At 37.5% G+C, this 17,332-nt stretch overlaps 1 protein-coding gene across 1 annotated transcript in view; it reads left to right on the plus strand.

Moving 5' to 3' along the window:
- Nucleotides 1-15,786, plus strand: part of SLC26A5 (solute carrier family 26 member 5) — a 46,480-nt gene extending 30,694 nt beyond the window's left edge. The window contains exons 13-18 of the mRNA XM_072653139.1: nucleotides 5,208-5,277; nucleotides 10,168-10,260; nucleotides 11,546-11,653; nucleotides 12,622-12,837; nucleotides 14,972-15,026; nucleotides 15,539-15,786. Coding sequence (XP_072509240.1) covers nucleotides 5,208-5,277; nucleotides 10,168-10,260; nucleotides 11,546-11,653; nucleotides 12,622-12,837; nucleotides 14,972-15,026; nucleotides 15,539-15,723 — 727 coding nt within the window. The 3' untranslated portion in view covers nucleotides 15,724-15,786. The remainder of the gene's footprint in view (nucleotides 1-5,207; nucleotides 5,278-10,167; nucleotides 10,261-11,545; nucleotides 11,654-12,621; nucleotides 12,838-14,971; nucleotides 15,027-15,538) is intronic.
- Nucleotides 15,787-17,332: the final 1,546 nt, after the last annotated feature.

Consider the following 17,332-nt stretch of genomic DNA (forward strand, 5'->3'; position numbering starts at 1 on the left):
TGAAGGAGAAGGCTAAGTTCTGTGGATTGGTAGAATGCAGATAGATAGAAATTGGAGGAGGACATTTCAGGCAGCATGAAGAATATGAGGAAAGGTTTGGAACTGGTAAAGCATGAGTCATGTCTGTGAAACAGCGAGAAGTAGAGTTTAGCTGAAACATAGGTACGTAGAGGGAAGTTAAAGATGAAGCTGAAAACATAGATTAAAATAAGAATGTCAAAAGCCTTTAAAACCAAATAAGAAATAAAGTTTAGAGTTTATTTGTTAGACAGTGTAACCTATTGAAGGTTTGCTGTTTCACAGGAGGACGTGATCAGAATTGAACTGCAGGGAGCCTAATCTGTCAGCTATAGTGAAGGTGGATTAGATAGAGGAAGGAAGGAAAGGAAAAGGAAAGGAAAAAAGGGATAGAGAAAAGGAAGGAAGGCATAGAGTAAGGTAAAGAAGGGATAGAGGAAGGAAGGAAAAAAGGAAGGAGAGAACAGAGAAGGGTAGTAAAAGAGGAGAGGAGGGAGGAAATAAACGTTTATTAAGCACCTACTACTGTGCTAAGTTATTTACAATTATTGTCTCATTTGATCTCATAACACTCCAGGGATGGAGGTGCTATCGTTATCCCCATTTTCAGTTGAGGAAACTGAAGCAGCAGAGGTTAAGTGACTTGTCCAGGGTCACACAATCGTGAGTCTCTGAGGCTGTATTTGAACTCAGGTCTCCCAGACTCTATCCTAGTGCTCTATCCACTGCACCTCGGTAGACATTGGCAATTTCAAGAAAAGAAAGCATACATTTAATGAGGCTTTGCTGAAGGAAATGGCCTTTGTTAGACCATGTGTCCCAATATTTGGTTTGGAAAATATCCTTATCTCTTATAGCCTTTTGCAGTAGATACAAATAATGAGGATAGGAAAGTCAATAATAGGATGAATTCAAGACACGATGGGACAGAATTTGTCACATCAATGAGAGAAGTCAAAGGTGATTCTGGGGTCAAAATCCCAGCCTAGGTTACGTGGAGAGTGATAGGGCCATTAATAGAAGAAATGGGGATGAGAGGAAGAAGAATATATTTAGGAGGAAGATGATAAGATTTATTTGAACATGTTAAATTCAAATTTCTGACAAGGGTAGTGGTCCAGGAGGCAGTTAGAAACAGGAAACAGCGTTGAAAGAGAGATCAGTTTTGGAGAAATAGATTTGGAAGTCATCCACGTAGAGAACAGAAGTAATGAAGGTAAAGTTTGAAGTGCCTAAAACAAAACAAAAAAAAATATTGCTTCCTTCTTCTGGAAACACTATCTCAGGGGTAGGGAACCTACGGCTTTTTATTAAGGAGATTTGTTCTGTGAAATTTGGATTCAGTCCAAGGGCTGCACTTGAGGATATAGAGGGTCACATGTGGCCTTGAGGCACAGGTTCCCCACCCCTTCGAATCTGTCTCATGAGATCTTCAATTTCCTTCTGTTCCTTTGTTATCAAAAGATCCTAGTTAAGAACAAAATATCTGTCATTGCTAGCAAGCTAGATGTAGTCTTAAAATTTAGTAATTCTGTCTTAACTTAGACACTAATTCTTACCCTTTGCTTTGATCCTTCTAATTCCTGATACTCCTGAAGTAAAAATAGATGATCTTTACCAAGTATTTTCAGGTCTTTGTTTCTCATACTCACAAACTTTCTCCCTTCTCCTTTAATTTGTACATCTTGACAGTAGTATTTCTCTCTGAAGTTCAGTCATGTATAGCTGATGCATGGATTAACCCACATATTTCTCATAATAAATTCATTAATAACCTCATTCACCTGAAAGTGATCTCTCTCTCTCTCTCTCTCTCTCTCTCTCTCTCTCTCTCTCTCTCTCTCTCTCTCTCTCTCTCTGCCTCTCTCTTTCTTTTCATATACATTAGGAATTATTTATCTGGATGTCTTCTTTGCCCCAGTTATATGTTACCTTGTATCATGTGTGAAGTACTGGTTCAGTTGGATAGCTGAGTGATTTCAAGTAAATTCATAATAATCACCTACTCAATTGAAACTTCCATGAGGACAGGAATCATGTCATTTGATCTCATAACACTCCAGGGATGGAGGTGCTATCGTTATCCCCATTTTCAGTTGAGGAAACTGAGGCAGCAGAGGTTAAGTGACTTGTCCAGGGTCACACAATCGTGAGTTTCTGAGGCTGTATTTGAACTCAGGTCTCCCAGACTCTATTCTAGTGCTGCACCTCGGTGGACATTAACAATTTCAAGAAAACTGAAATACCTAAATCCCTTAACTCAGAGTTAAAAGCCATTCCACAGTATATCTATGGTTCCATTTTACTTCTCAAGAAATATTTATATACTGTGTTCTTCATGTTGGTTTTTATACCAAAAAAAAGTATAATAACAATTCCTGCCTTTTAGGAGCATATAATCTCCTTGGGGAGACAGAACATAAACACAGTTAAATAATAATGTAATGCAAAATAATTTTCCCATTGCACAATTCTGATGATATAACCCTTCTCAGATACTTTCAATGGCTCCCTATGGGATAAAAGACAAAAGCCTCAACTTAGCATTTGTCTCCCTAACAGCCTGGTTCCAACCTACTCATTCAACATCATTTTATACCACTCCTCTTTGATGAGTCTACGTTATCTCAACTGTACCACTAGCTTTCCTCTGAACTCAGCCTACACTTGTCTGTCTCTTGGCATTCACACAATGTCCCATGTTGGGAATTCATTGCCTCCACATCTCCACCTTTTGAAATCCATTTTTTTCTTCAAAGCCCAACTGGAACCCAACATGATGCTTTTTCTCAACCTCACCCCTCATCCTTTCACTCCTGAAAATGTGCGTGTATGTGAGTGTGTGTGTCTGTGTACACAAGTATGAGGACAGCATTATGGGATTACAGAGTATGGGGTGGGGAGATGGAGCAGCAGAGTAGAGAAAGGTAGGGAGGGACCACGTTATAGAGAATTTTGAATGCCAAACAAAGGATTTTACATTTAATTCTGGAGGGGATAAGGAGCCCCTGGACTTTATTGAATGGAGTTTGGGGATTACATGGTCAAATCTTTGATTTAAGGAGATCAGTTTGTCAGCTGAGGAGAATGGGGAGAAATACAAGGAAGGGAAACGAACCAGAAAGCTATTGCTGGACTCCTTTCCAGGTGTGAGGTGGTGAGGAGCCCACATAATGACGGTATCAGCATCAAAGGAGAAAAGGAGGATTTTGTGAGAGATGGTATAAAGCTAGACTCTATAGTACTTGATGGCTTAGTCACGTGACTGGAAGTACAGTGGTGCCATTTACAGAAACAAGAAAGTTAGGAAGAAGAGAGTGAATTCAGTTTGGGGTGTCTGCTTTAAAGGATAAAGAGAATCCGACTTTGCCCTTGGGTCAACCGATGATTCAGAGCTGGTACCTGGCTTTGAAGAGCCAGGTGTTACTGATTTCAAGCCCGGGGCTCTATCTACCCAGCTGCCTCTGGCATGAGAAAAAGAAGAGGAAATAGCTAATATTATTGAGTTTCAGCACCTCCTCACTCGTCCTACAAGTTTTTGCTTCTCTTTCCAGATCTATTACCAGAGACTTAGTGACTCAGCACTCAGGATTCTTTAGACTGTTTTTCCGTATCTTGGACGTGAGGACATTGTCCTTTTAAATCTAGATGATTTGGCAGAAATGGAAGGAAATTCTAAATGGAATAATATCCCTTTCTCTTGACATTTTTCATCTCTCATTCCTTGATCCCTCAAGCCAGATCCTACTGTTTGCATTCCAATTAACATTTTTTATCAAACAGTTCTTTAGCATCCAGCATTCACCCTAGAGATAGATTAATTTATGAAAAGGAATAGGGGTTTCAAAATCTAAAAATATCAGGTTATAACTTTATATGTATAAAAAATATATTTGAACAGACTTTAATAAGATTTTTAAGGAGAACTTTCCCCATTCTTGACTGATGGTTTTTTGTTTTTATTTTTTCCTGTGGAACCTTGTTTGGAGGGAGGCATAACTAGACCTTGAAATATGTGTAAGATTTTGGCTAGATGGAGAGGAGATGAGAAATGATTCAAAGTAGGGGGAATAGCATGAGATAAAAGTTGGAATGAAAAAATGAACGGAGGTGTTCACAGGACAGTAAAACTAGCCCAGCCAGAGGTGGGTAATGTTTCTATTGAGCAAATGGGAGAAAAAGTGGTATGGTGAGGGTGAAACCAGGTGATGCCAAGGTTAGAGCTTCTCCTTGGAGCAGTAGGTAAGCACTAGAGGTTTGGGTTCTGGTTTTATTTTTTTAGCAATGAAGTATCACAAGTATGTTTTGCAAGGTTAATTCAGTGTTAATTAAGTTCATTCAGTGTCAGTGTATAGGATGAATTAGAGGGAAAGCAAGACTAAAAGGTGAGAAATCTTTCTTCTGCTAAGAGGATTCCCCATCCTCCATCTAAGCAGTAGAGCAAGAAGGCTGAATGGGAACCTTAATCTTTTTTTATATGGACCGTTTTCACTATGGTGAAATCTGTGGATTCCTGAATAATGGTTTCAAAGGCATAAAATAAAATACATGGGATTACAAAGAAAAACAACTCTATTTAAGTACTGTCACCAAAAAAAAAATTTTAAGACAAGTTTACAGACTCCATGTTTTGAAGACCTGGCCTAAGACATAAAGTATAGACTAGGGAGTCAGGAGAACTAGAGTTCTACCCCAGCCAGATCTGACCTCCACATGATTGTGTACTTCTCTCTCCCTCATATTTCTCCTGACTTTGAAGTGTCTGCTTCCCATTCTTGGGGAGATTGTAAGAGCCTATGTGTTAGTGAACTGGAAAATGCAATGTGTTTTGGATGTTCTACGAAAAGATCAGATGGAGCTTGGTGTAGCAGATAGAGGTTTTGAGTCTGACTGACCTGGATTTGGTTCCTCCCTCTCACACTCACTTGTGTGGCCCTGAACAAGTCATTTGAGCTCTAAAATAAGTTACTAAAGAGTTACACATCTGCATTGGTAAAGGGGTATTTATATTTCATACGTTGAATATTCCCTAAACCAATGAAATCCCAGCATTAGATCCAAAAAAGGAAGAAAAAAACTGTAATTATCAGATATTGCCGGGTTTGATGACACTGTGATCCATATGTATAAAAAATTGTTTCCTTTTTTTCACTATGATGTTATTGTAAGATGCTTTCTCTTTTTTCCAGTCCAACCTACACAGTTCTTGGTCAACTTCCCAACACGGATGTATATATTGATATAGATGCATATGAAGAGGTAGGAGCTTCTGCTACACCTTTCCTTCAGTATGCCCTTCACTGGTATAGATCACAACTCCTCTAAGTCTTCATGAATGGCCCTTTTGAGCTGACTCCGCCAAAATACAACTCATCGCCTGGTGGCCAACCTTATGATGATGAGACACTATAAACTAAGTGAAGCTGGTCCTACAGAGGACAGACACCCTATGCATTGTAAAGCCTGGACTCAAAGCCTTAACTGCCTAAGAAGACCTGCCAGAACTTTTATTTTGCTAAACTTTAAGGAACCCAAGATATCACTTCCACACCACAGTGAGGCATCAGATCAGGACTTGAGTGAAAGCTAATATTTTAAATGATTAATAATAGTTACAATAATATATTTAAATTTGTAATGATATGTTTAAATTTAAGCTAAATATATAATAATATATTGAAGTTAAATAATAAATTTAAATAGTTAAATATATTTAAAATATATTTAAATTAAAGATTTACAGAGCATGTTTACCATAGGAAACTTATAAAGCAAATAAAATAAACTATATAGTTATTATTTTCCCCATGTTACAGACAAGAAAACTGAAGTGCAGACAGGTTGTGACTCATACATCACATGCACACACACACACACATACATCACTAGTAAGTTGGTAAGCTATAGAAGCCAGAATTCATACCTAGCACACCAAGTACAGAAGGCTTTTCACTACACCTTGAAGCCTACCTAGTCTCTACCCATAGCACTGCTATTACTGAATTTTATTTTTACTTAGTTCTGTTAATTTTGTAGATATGTGATACCTTAAAGTTTCTTTTATATTTTCATTAATTGCCAGACTTACATTTTCCCATATGATCTGAGAGTGTAAACTGTTGGTATCCTTTCACCAGTACAGTCTCTTGTGCCATTAAGTTATCCTTAAGTATACAGTGATGTAATAATATATGAGTGTAATTAGGTTTTGTGAGCATATATCCTGCAGCTTTGTTGAATTCATTTACCTCTAGTAAATTTGAGATTAATTTCCTACACACACACACACACACACACACACACACACACACACACACACACACACATACATACCACCTATATGAGCAGCTAGGTGGCACAGTGGACACAGCACTAGGTCTGAAGGTAGGATAGACCTGAGTTCAAATCCAGCCTCAAGACACTAGTGGTATGACCCTGGACAAGTCTCTTAACTCTTTTTGCCTCAGTTTCTTCATCTGTTAAATTAGCTAGAGAAGGAAATGGCAAGCCACTCCAATATCTTTTTGCCAAGAAAATCCAAAACAAGACCACAGTTGGTCACAACTGAATTAATTGAACAACAGTATCATGTATATACATACGCATACATGTGCACATACATGTGCCTATGTATACACAGACATATGCATATACATGTGTGCACATGTGTGTGCCATCGCATGCCTGCATATATGTATACACATGTGTATATGCATATATGCACGTGTATGCTTATACATATAATGTATATTTACTTATCTCTAATTTCATACCTTTTATTTCTTCCTTTATAGTTGTGGCCAGCATTTCCAATATTCTTTTAGATTAGCATAGACCATGTAAAACTTCTCCTCCACTTGGTTGCATTGAAAAACAAGTTTTGGCAGGTTCAGCTGGCAACAGACTGTGTCTGCTACCTGAGGGCCAACCTAACTAAGTATAAAAAGGCTCAACACCAGTAATTTGGCTAACTAGGTGATGAATTGTTTGGCCTTGATAAGCCATATTTAGTACATTAAATAGGAATGATGATGAGAATTCCTTACCTTGCTCTTGTTTCTCTATTAAATATGGTTGATTGTTTTTAAATGTATATACTTAATCAATATTAAGGGAAAATAACCCTCTGTGGTTTCATTTTGAAAATATATTGAATTACATGAATTTTCTCAGCATCTATTATAAGTATATAATTCTCAGTATTTTTCTCACTGTGCTGAATTAAATAATTCTTGTTTAGGTATGCCCAGCCTTGTATTATAGGGATAAACCCTACTTAATTGAAATATACAGTATTTTTCATGTATTGGATTCTGTTTGCAAAAGTTATATATTTAAGATTTTTTCACCTTCCATGTATTTGTAATTCCTGTTTCATACCTTTAAAATTTTATTTTTAAGAGACCACTTTTTGATGCGGGGGCCACTTTGGTATTTTCTTATGTTTTCCTTGGATCCAAGATAATAGATTATATCACTGCCATGCTTGCCTTTTAAGTTCTTACTTAGTACAATGCCTGGCACATAGTAAGCACTATATAAATGTTAGCTATTACTACTGTTACTATTTTATTTTTTGTTATTTTTATTTTATATCACCTACTGTTTTTTGGCCAGGCTTTACCAGAGTAGTGTTGGTTGGTTGTTATCCTTCATTCTTGAAGAGGACCAAAATGATATCACTCTTAGAGTCAAGTTCCAATGTGTCTAACTGTGACTGATCAGACCAATAAGAGCTCAGAAGGCTCTACCTCAGGTCGGGCACAAGTGGTCCATGTGAACATCTGGGGTGGATTCTCTAAATTTGTGCCATCTCACTTTTAAGTTACTTCAGTTTCTGCTTTGCTCATAGAGCACAGCACCTTCTCTGATGAAGGTATACCATGTTGGGCGGTCCTGTGCTAGTGCCTCCCATGTCACACAGTTAATTCCCAAAGTTTTTAAGAGAGACCTTGAGAATGTCTTTTGTAGCGGACGCACAACTCGGTGATGTGGTGAAGAAGAAAGACTCGAGAGGTGGGAGATGATAGGCCAACTCCATTTATTGATCTGAGGGTCTGGGTATTTATAGACAGAAACTGCAAGTCTACATGACATTCTGCTTGTCTCACCAATTGATTTAATCAGTCTTATAAGACTGATTAAATCAGACTGGGAGCCTAGAGGGCATCTACTTTACATATCCCTTGTTTTCTGAAATTTTCTTGTTTGTCTCCTGGAGACAGCAACATCTGGGGGGCATGCAGAGCCATTCCGGATGATAAATGAGCACAGTCTCAAAGAACAATTTCCCCCAAAGGTCTATCCTGATCTTGTCAACCGCACTCCACCCTGGCCCTCAACAGTCTTTGTATAGCTTCTTCTGACCACCATGTGAGCATTGCCTCATGTGAGTTCTCTGTAAAACAGTCTTTTAGGCAAGCATACCTTTGGCATTCGAACATGGCCAACCCATCAGAGTTGTGCACTCTGCAGTAGAGTTTGAATGCTTGACAGTTTAGTTCAAGAAAGGACCTCAGTGTCTGTACCTTATCCTTGCCAGGTGATCTTCAGAATCTTCCTAAGACAATTCAAATGGAAACAACTCAGTTTCCTGGCATGGTGTTGTATGTATCTAGGTACCAAAAGTTGATTTATTACCATATTTTCTGATATGGTATTGAAACAAATTGAGGAAATTATGAAAGAATTCAACCAAAGGATACTACATGGATAGACATCTGGAAACATCCTATTGATTGTGCCCTAGAGGTCCCTGGCAATTATTTGATGGACATCTGTAGGTAATGATCCCTTAGAGTGTGTATTTTTTAAAGTATGTACATAGATTTGTTTTCAGATGTCATTTGTTCAATGAAAATGTTACTAGTTTTGACTTTAAAGACTCTTGGTCCAGTGGTTTTATTGGCTGAACATTACGACCATTTTGGACAAGGGATGGTCTGTAGGTCAAAGTGAGGAATTTGAACTTTCCCTTTCCACTCCTAATTTGTCGATACCTCAATTTCTGTTCCTCTAAAACGACAACAAATACAGTGTTAATGAATATTCACTAATGGGTAGGAAACTGATGTGCTTTTGTGTGTCTTTGTACTTTTGACTTCAGAGTATTGCTATGATATTATTTTGAAGTTGTGTAATAATTTATGATAACACTCTTAGGCTATGAAACTATTCTTTTCCTCTTCCATTTAATAGTTAATAATGTTGGCTTCAAATGTCCTTGAATTTGAAAATCCCCTTTCTTCCAAAGATCCCAAAGCCCCTTGCAATATGTTCCTTAGAACAATGTTTTGTGACTGACGTACAGTAGAGTTCTTGGAATTTCTTTGAAGAAAACCTCAGAAAAAAAATCAGGTATTAGAGAATAGCATTGGTGTTTACAATTGTTCATTATATCCCTACAATATAGAAATGCCTAATAAGTATGTTATATTCCTAGCTTTTAAATTGTGCCCCAGCTTGTGATGAAGCATCTGTAGGGGCTCCATAAAACTAGTATCATAACATCAAATGCCTCCTCACCTTTATGCAAATTATATCACCCCCAGATTTGGGATTTTGAGACATGAAAAGCAAATCAGACGGGTCCTACAGTCTTAAAAAGGTTTGAAAACACAGGTTAGAGAAACTTTTATTTATTTAGGGAAGTGTTACTATTCATAGAACTATGTGAGATAAATTTGTTGCATGTGTATATATAAAGAAAAAATGTATATGTATACATATATGTGTAGTATAATGGCAGTAACACTGATATAGTGTATTCAAGGTCCTTCTTTCCCATTCTTCTTACCCACTTTGAATCAAGCCAGTTTTCTCAGTTCATCTGATTCTCCTTTCCCTTTGCTTAAAATTAACTTTCACAATTTCTTCCTCCTCTTCTAGTTTTTTCTCTCTACATATTCAATTCCTCAATTTTATTTTTGAGAAAAAGAATAAAATGAAAAAAATATGAGGAAAATCAACCCTTTCCACCATTCTAAAGCCTTTTGTTTTTCTCACTACTAATTTCTCTCAAATATGAAGTGAGCTAACAAAATAATGATACCAAGACACTTAACTGTTCTGGGCAGAGTTGGGAGACAGAGAAATTGTCATTATTAATTCTAAAATGAGCATCTTTAAGTATAACATTTTATTCTTCAGGTGAAAGAGCATCCTGGGATAAAAATATTCCAAATAAATGCCCCAATTTATTATGCCAATAGTGACTTGTATAATAATGCACTAAACAGAAAGGTAAGTAAAAGAATTTTTTTAGAAGTTCTTGCTCTTGAAATAGAATTTTCTCCTTTTACGTATATTAAAACTTTATACAGTATTACCCAGTATGCAGACTAGCAACCACATGATTAGAGGGGATACAATACATTCTAGAGATTCTCCTCATATAGAGAAATTCTGTACAGATAATACAGACTTATGTACGAAAGGAATTTGTACCCAATAGAAAATATTCCAGATAGCTGTCCAAGTTTTTCTCCAAAGCTTTCTCTTCGATGCTATTTTTAATTCCTATGATTATATCTGGAAGAGAATCTCTACTGGTTCCCAACCTTTGGTTTGATACCTTGTGCCAAGATTCCAAAGGAGTGGTGTCCCCAGGGTTCAGGCTGGTAATGAGGACACAGCTGAACCCATGAAGAGTTCTCAGAGTGAGAGTAGAAACCATGAATCCACACATCTGGAGGGTTTCCACATACAGAATAAGGTGCCCTTCTACCTCTACTGTTCTTCAGTTGATCACTTGGGTCTGACTCTTTATGACCCTGTGGATTATGGCACTCCACTGATGTCCATGGGGTTTTCTTGACAAAGGTATTAGAGTGGTTTGCCATGTCCTTCTCCAGGGGATTAAGGCAAACAGAGGTTAAGTGACTTGCCCAGGGTCCACAGCTAGTAAGTATCTGAAGCCAGATTTGAACTCAGGTCTTTCTGACTGTAGGTCTAGCACTCTATCCACTGAGCACCTAGCTACCTCCTTTTACCTTGCCCCACCCCCACCCTCACTAAATCATGCCTTCACCTCCCATAGAAGTGATGGTAGTCATTTGTTATACACTAATACTACATAGTGAGAAAGTGGCCAACAAGAGACATGCTAATCATCTTTTTTATAGCTCTCTAAATGCATCTGAAGGGCAATCAGTCTCTCTTTTTTTTTAATTATCAACATAATCTCCACCCTCTGAAGGAAAGTTTCACAGGCCTGGAGTCAGGAAAACCTGAGTTCAAATCCAGCCTCAGACACTTACTAACTCTGTGACTCTGGGCAAGTCACTTCACTCTGCCTCAGTTTCCTCATCTGTAAAATGAGTTAGAGAAGGAAATGGTAAACCACTCCAGTATCTTTGCCAAAAAACCCCAAAAGAGGTCTTAAAGAGGTGGACATGACTGAAATGACTGAACGGCAACAATTTAAATCAAGTTCCCTTTGAGAAAGGTTAGAATGGTAAATCTGGGTGGGCCTTGGGTAGCCTGGAAGCAGATGTGCATATACATTTGATGTTGCATTTCCTTAAAGACAGGAGTTAACCCAGCAATTATAATGGCAGCAAGGAGAAAAGTCCTGAAGAAGCATGCCAAGGAGTTAGAGACCAAAGGCAAACCCAAATCTTCGGTTGTAAAAGTTGTGAGTAGCCAATAAATTATTTTCTACCTTCTTAATCTGAAATATTTCTTTATTAAGCTACACAACATACAACTTCTAAAAAGGGGGACAATGAGAAAGAATTGATGTTTTATAGTGAAGATATTTGAAAAAGAGTTAAAGGAGTGAGAGAAGCTTTTTACACCAGCTTGCTCTTTAAAATCCTATCCATGCATTAACATGTGATTCAAGAGTCACCTTTCCAGAAAGTATTGTCTGAAGACCTTCCTTCATCTAGGACTTCACACATTGTGTGGCTTACTCTTCTCTGATGCACTTAGTTATGATTTTATATTTTAGGTATTTGTGCCTCAATCACTATACTGTAACCTCCATGAAGGCAAGGACCTTATCTGCTCCAGTGACTAGAACAATGTTCTGCACATGTGAGGCACTTAATATTTTTTTAATTTAGAGTAACTGTTTTTGAAATGACATCACTAAAGGAAGAGTTATTCCTTTTTAAAAAAAAAAAAAAAACACCTCAGTCATTTTAAGCATTCATCCCTTGTTCTAAGTTTACTCAGTTGGAGAAATAAAAAGCCCAATGGGCTTTTCATCCATTTAGACCTTCAGTGGTCTATAATTATTCATCTTTATCCTCCTAAGTTAGTCATTAATTAATTAATTCAGCAGAGAGCAAATATTATGTAAAAGATACCTTCTAGGGAGAGAAGAATAGATGTGACTGACAAGGAATAAAATCAAGTCTTAATGAATTACATTCTTTATATAACAAGGTTAAGGATTGTTGTTCCAACAAAAGAAAGTTGGTAATGAGAATTCAAGCACATTGCATAAGGCTCCCAGCATTATAGAGCTGTTGTCGTTTGCATGGGGGACATATAAACATTTCCTATTATAAATCATACCCAGAATCAAAAACGTAAGTCATGTATGTTCACAAAATGCAAGTATTGTGGTAGAACTGTAGTCTGTTCTAATTCTAGGATGAGGATGCAGAAACTGGTGGGGAAGAAGAAACAAAACCAGAAGAACAGATAGAGGAAAATGCAAAGCCCATGACAATTGATGCACTGGTCCAGAAAACATTTCCAGAAGAACTGGAAAGATTTTTGCCCCCAGGGCCGAATGTTCACACTATGATCTTGGATTTCTCACAAGTCAATTTTATTGATTCAGTTGGAGTAAAAACTGTATCAGGGGTAAGTATCTCTCCTCCCTCCCCCTTCTCAACAAGACAGCAATATTTGTTTTATTACCAGATAAATAATTAAATTCCCAAATTTTTGCTCCTTTTTGCTAATGTTTCTTATCTTATGGCTCTAGGACATAGGATGACAATCTATGCTAAATCATTTAGTTTTCTCTTTTCTTTACCTTCCATAGCAAGTGTATATAGAGGCCAAAAAAAATGTAGCAATGCTATAAAAGTGTATCTCAGCAAAGATGTATTTATTGGGGACAAAGAGAGCAAGTGAAGGAATTTGTGCATCTTGAGTATCAGAAGTCTCAATTCAGTAGAAGTGTCTCATATTCCTTCTCCTATCCTTAAAAATTCTCACTTGACCCTCCCTGCCCTCAGGCTATTGTCCTCTACTCTCCTCCCTATTCTTGTTCCATTTCCTCTCTGTTCAGCTGTCTTCACAGCCCCCAGATCATCTAGGTGCAGCCATGGATGGATCACTGGGCCTGGACTCAGGAAGACCAGGGTTTATATCCAGGCTCAGATGATAGCTGTGTGACCTTGGGCAAGTCACTTAGCCTCTGTTTGCCTGTTTTCTCAACTATAAAATAGGAATAATAAAAGCACCTACCTTACAGGGTTTTTGATCTGAGGATCAGATAATATTTACAAAGTACTTAGCATTGTGCACCACAGATCATATGCACTATATAAATGTCTAATCCCTGTCCATTCCCTCCTCCATTCCACTTGCAATCTGGATTCTGATCGACTTTATCACTCAAACCAAACTGCTCTCTTCAAAGTTGCCAGTGATTCTTATGTGATACGTGTACAAATGATTTCTCAGTCCTCAACCTGCTTCCACCTCTCGGTAGCAGCTGACACCCCTGAGCTCCCTTTTCTCCCATATCCTCCCTCTTTTCTAAGTCTGCATGGTATTTATCCTCCTTTGGTGGTTCTCTTACCTTTCTGACCACTCTTTAGTCTCCTTTCTTGGTCCCCTAACTGTGTGTTGAGCCCAAGGCTCCTTCCTGGGCCCTTTTTCTCTTCTTCCTCTACACATTTTCTCTTTGTGACTTCGGTGATTCCCATAGTTCTGTCATCTCTAGCAGATGATACTCATAACCAGGTATCCAGTCTCATGTCTCTTTTGAACTCCAGATCTGATCTCCAATTGCCTAGTATACTTTTTCAATTAGATGTCCTACGGGCTTCTCAGATTCACCATACCTAAGACAGAACCTCATTAGCTTTGCCCCAAAGATCTGTTTTCCAAACTTCTCTACTTCTGTTGATTATACCACCATACTTCCAACCATCCAGTATTTCAAGTCCCTGCCTCTTCTTCCTCCCTCATGCCATTTAGCCAATCAGTTGCCAGGTCTTAATGATTCTACTTGCACATCTCTTACATCCATCTCTTTTTCTCTTCTTGTCACATGGCCGCCATCCTAGCATAGGCCTCATCAGACTATTTTAATACCTTCCCACTTGAGTTGTCTGCTTCAAGTCTTTTTCCACTCCAGAATTTCCTTCATGCAATTACCAGGGATCTTCCTAAAATCCAGGTGTGAATATGCCATTCCTATAAATTCTAGTGACTTCCTATTTATTGTCTCTAGGATCAAATATGTATTTGTCTGCCATTAAAATTCTTCAAAACATGGCTCCTCAATCTATCTTTCTAGCCTTATTATACATTACTCACCTTCAAGTACAACACAGTCTAGCCAGACTGGTTTTCTTATTACCCTTCACACACTACATTTTGTTTCCCATCATTGTCCCTTTGTATTAGACATCCTCTGTGCCAGGAATGTGATGTGTACTCTCTCCTCACCTCTCAGAATCCTGCTACCTTCAGTGTATCATTTTCTGCATGAGGACTTTCTTAAACTTGTCTCCCCAGCTGGTAGGGCCTTCCCAAAAAAATTACCTTGGATTTATTTGGCACGTGTTTTGTATTTGTACGTAGGCACAAGTACTTACATATGTACCTGTTGTCCTCCTTAATCAAATACAAATCCCTTTAAGGCAAGGACTGTTTCATTTTCTTTGTATCTCAGTGCCTGATACATAGTAGGTACTTAATAAATACTTGTTGAAGAAACATATCAGTAGAAACTAAATTTATTCTAATACCATTACAGATCCTAAAAGAATATGGCGATGTTGGTATTTATGTATATTTAGCTGCATGCAGTGGTAAGTAGACAAAAACCCGGGGAGAAATTTTAGCATTTTTTTTGGTTCTTTTGTTTAATAAATGTCTTTTGAAAACTTTCCTAGCTTTTTAGAGTTGTTAGTAGCAAATCATTTACCAAAAACCACCCTTAAAAAACCAGGTTTGAAAATTAACCACTCAGAAGTTAAAACTCAATTATTTACCTGTGTGCAGATTCCTTCTGAAAGCTAGGTTGGGAAAAATATGGAGTAATCCATCTGTGTTCTGGGCTAGTAAAACTTTAGGAGTTATTTGAAGATGGCCACAAATATAAAATAGTTTCATGTGCCTATTACAGTAATAATTTTATTTTTCTATTCAATAAACTTGGAATGTTTTACCTATTGATTACCCTTTCTGTTGTACATCATCTATATCATATACAGAGATATATACTTGTATATTTGCATTGTTTTTCCTATATACACATTTAGAAATGATGCTCAAATATGAAGCCTGAAGGATGAATTAATTTGCTTCTCTTCCCTTACAGCCCAAGTTGTGAATGACCTCACTCGAAACAGGTTTTTTGAGAATCCTTGTGTAAAGGAGCTACTATTCCACAGCATTCATGATGCAGTTTTAGGCGCTAAAGTTCGAGAAGCTCTTGCGCAGCAAGAAGCCTTAGCCCCGCCTCCAGAGGAGGACTCAGAGCCGATTGTTGACCCTGAGACATAGAGGAGGCATTAAACACCTAGCATTATAAAACCTCTTGTGAAACTAGGTAGACCTTTTGAAATACCAGAGATTAAGGATTTTTACTTTTGTAGGTAAATTCTATTAGTTGAGGACTGCTTGATTTGGAGGGTGAATGAAGAATCTCAAGATGATGTGTCACTTGTAACTTTTCTGTCCAATTATTTCCCAAAAAAATTACTCAATCTCTTCTGCAGTTTTGTGCATAGAATGTATATCTACTACTGTATATAGTTAATGTACACAATGTTCCTTTCTAATGAGGATGAGCTCCTGCCAGGTGAGTGGAGGTATGTCGGTTGATTTTTTGATCTGATTATCATATAGCCTTCTAGTAGACATGACTGAAAGGCAGAGAAAAGTACACTTTTCTATTCAAGTACTTTTTTAAAAAACAAAAGTAGAACACTTCATTATACAACAAAGCATAAAAATTGAGGAGTGAAGTAGGTAGGTACAATTTGGTACCTTTCTCAGCAATATAGGTTATCAGTCACAGCTTAATTTAACCCTGGTTTTGTCCTCAGATTTTAAACACTTCTTTCACCTTGTCCTGAATCTTTATACTCAAAGTAGAAATTCTTTTCTGGCACGTTAGTAGCTGGGCTACATCAGGCCACTTTGCCATCTAAAGCCCTTACTGTTACACTTATACTGTAATGAGACCTGCTTGCTTGTCAGGTAAAAGGCCTTAGAACAAAGGCAGCACATTTCCTGGCAACAGTGAGTTTTCCTTTTCTGGTGTCTCCCTTTCTTGGCCAGCCTAATGAGAACTGTCCAAAGGAAAAAATGTCTGTCCTTCAGTTCCTAGCTTCCCTTCTTCTCCAGATTAGTACATCGCAATGTGATATTGCTGGTCTACGTGAAATCTTAAATCTTCTCCCCTTATTTCAAATCAAAATATTTGTCACTTTCCTACTGCTACTTCCAACCTGCCCTAATCAAATTTCCCTTGGTCTCTTTTTGTATTGTCCTTTCCTTAGTAACCATCATACACAAGATCAGATACATCTGCTTTCTGATACAGAGTGCCTTCTGAAAGAGCATGTAGTTACAAAATTTCAGTTTATTCTAGAAACTGTTTTCTAAAAGGCCTGTCATCTTTTTCAGTATCAGAGATTTAAACGGAACTTAATAAGAATTTTAAACAGAGATATAATGTGCTTTGGACCACATATGCTTTAGCACCAATAAAAGTCTAAAAGCAGTACCTTGTACATTGTAGGTGCTAAATATTTGTTGGTTAACTATTTGATTCCCTATCTTATTTTAAACTTTTCTGCATTTTTTATTTCTGTATCATATTATTTCTATTCTTTGTTTTTAACAGAATTCTGACATGTATATAAAAACTGTTGGAGAAAGTCCTGTGTGAGGGGAGGGGAATGTATTTTACTAAAATCAGTATTTTTGTGTCTTCAAATCTGTTACACCCAAAAATTAAGGTCCCTTTGGGATAAAATGTTTATGCAGGATCGTGGGATATGTTAAAATTACCTATTTTTACAGCAAATGGGATATATTAAAATTACCTATTTTTACAGCAAGTGGGATTGAGGGATTTTACTGTACAGGGGGCTTCATTTTCTTT

This window comes from Notamacropus eugenii, chromosome 3, assembly GCF_028372415.1.
Source record: "Notamacropus eugenii isolate mMacEug1 chromosome 3, mMacEug1.pri_v2, whole genome shotgun sequence".
Classification (NCBI taxonomy): Eukaryota; Metazoa; Chordata; class Mammalia; order Diprotodontia; family Macropodidae; genus Notamacropus; species Notamacropus eugenii.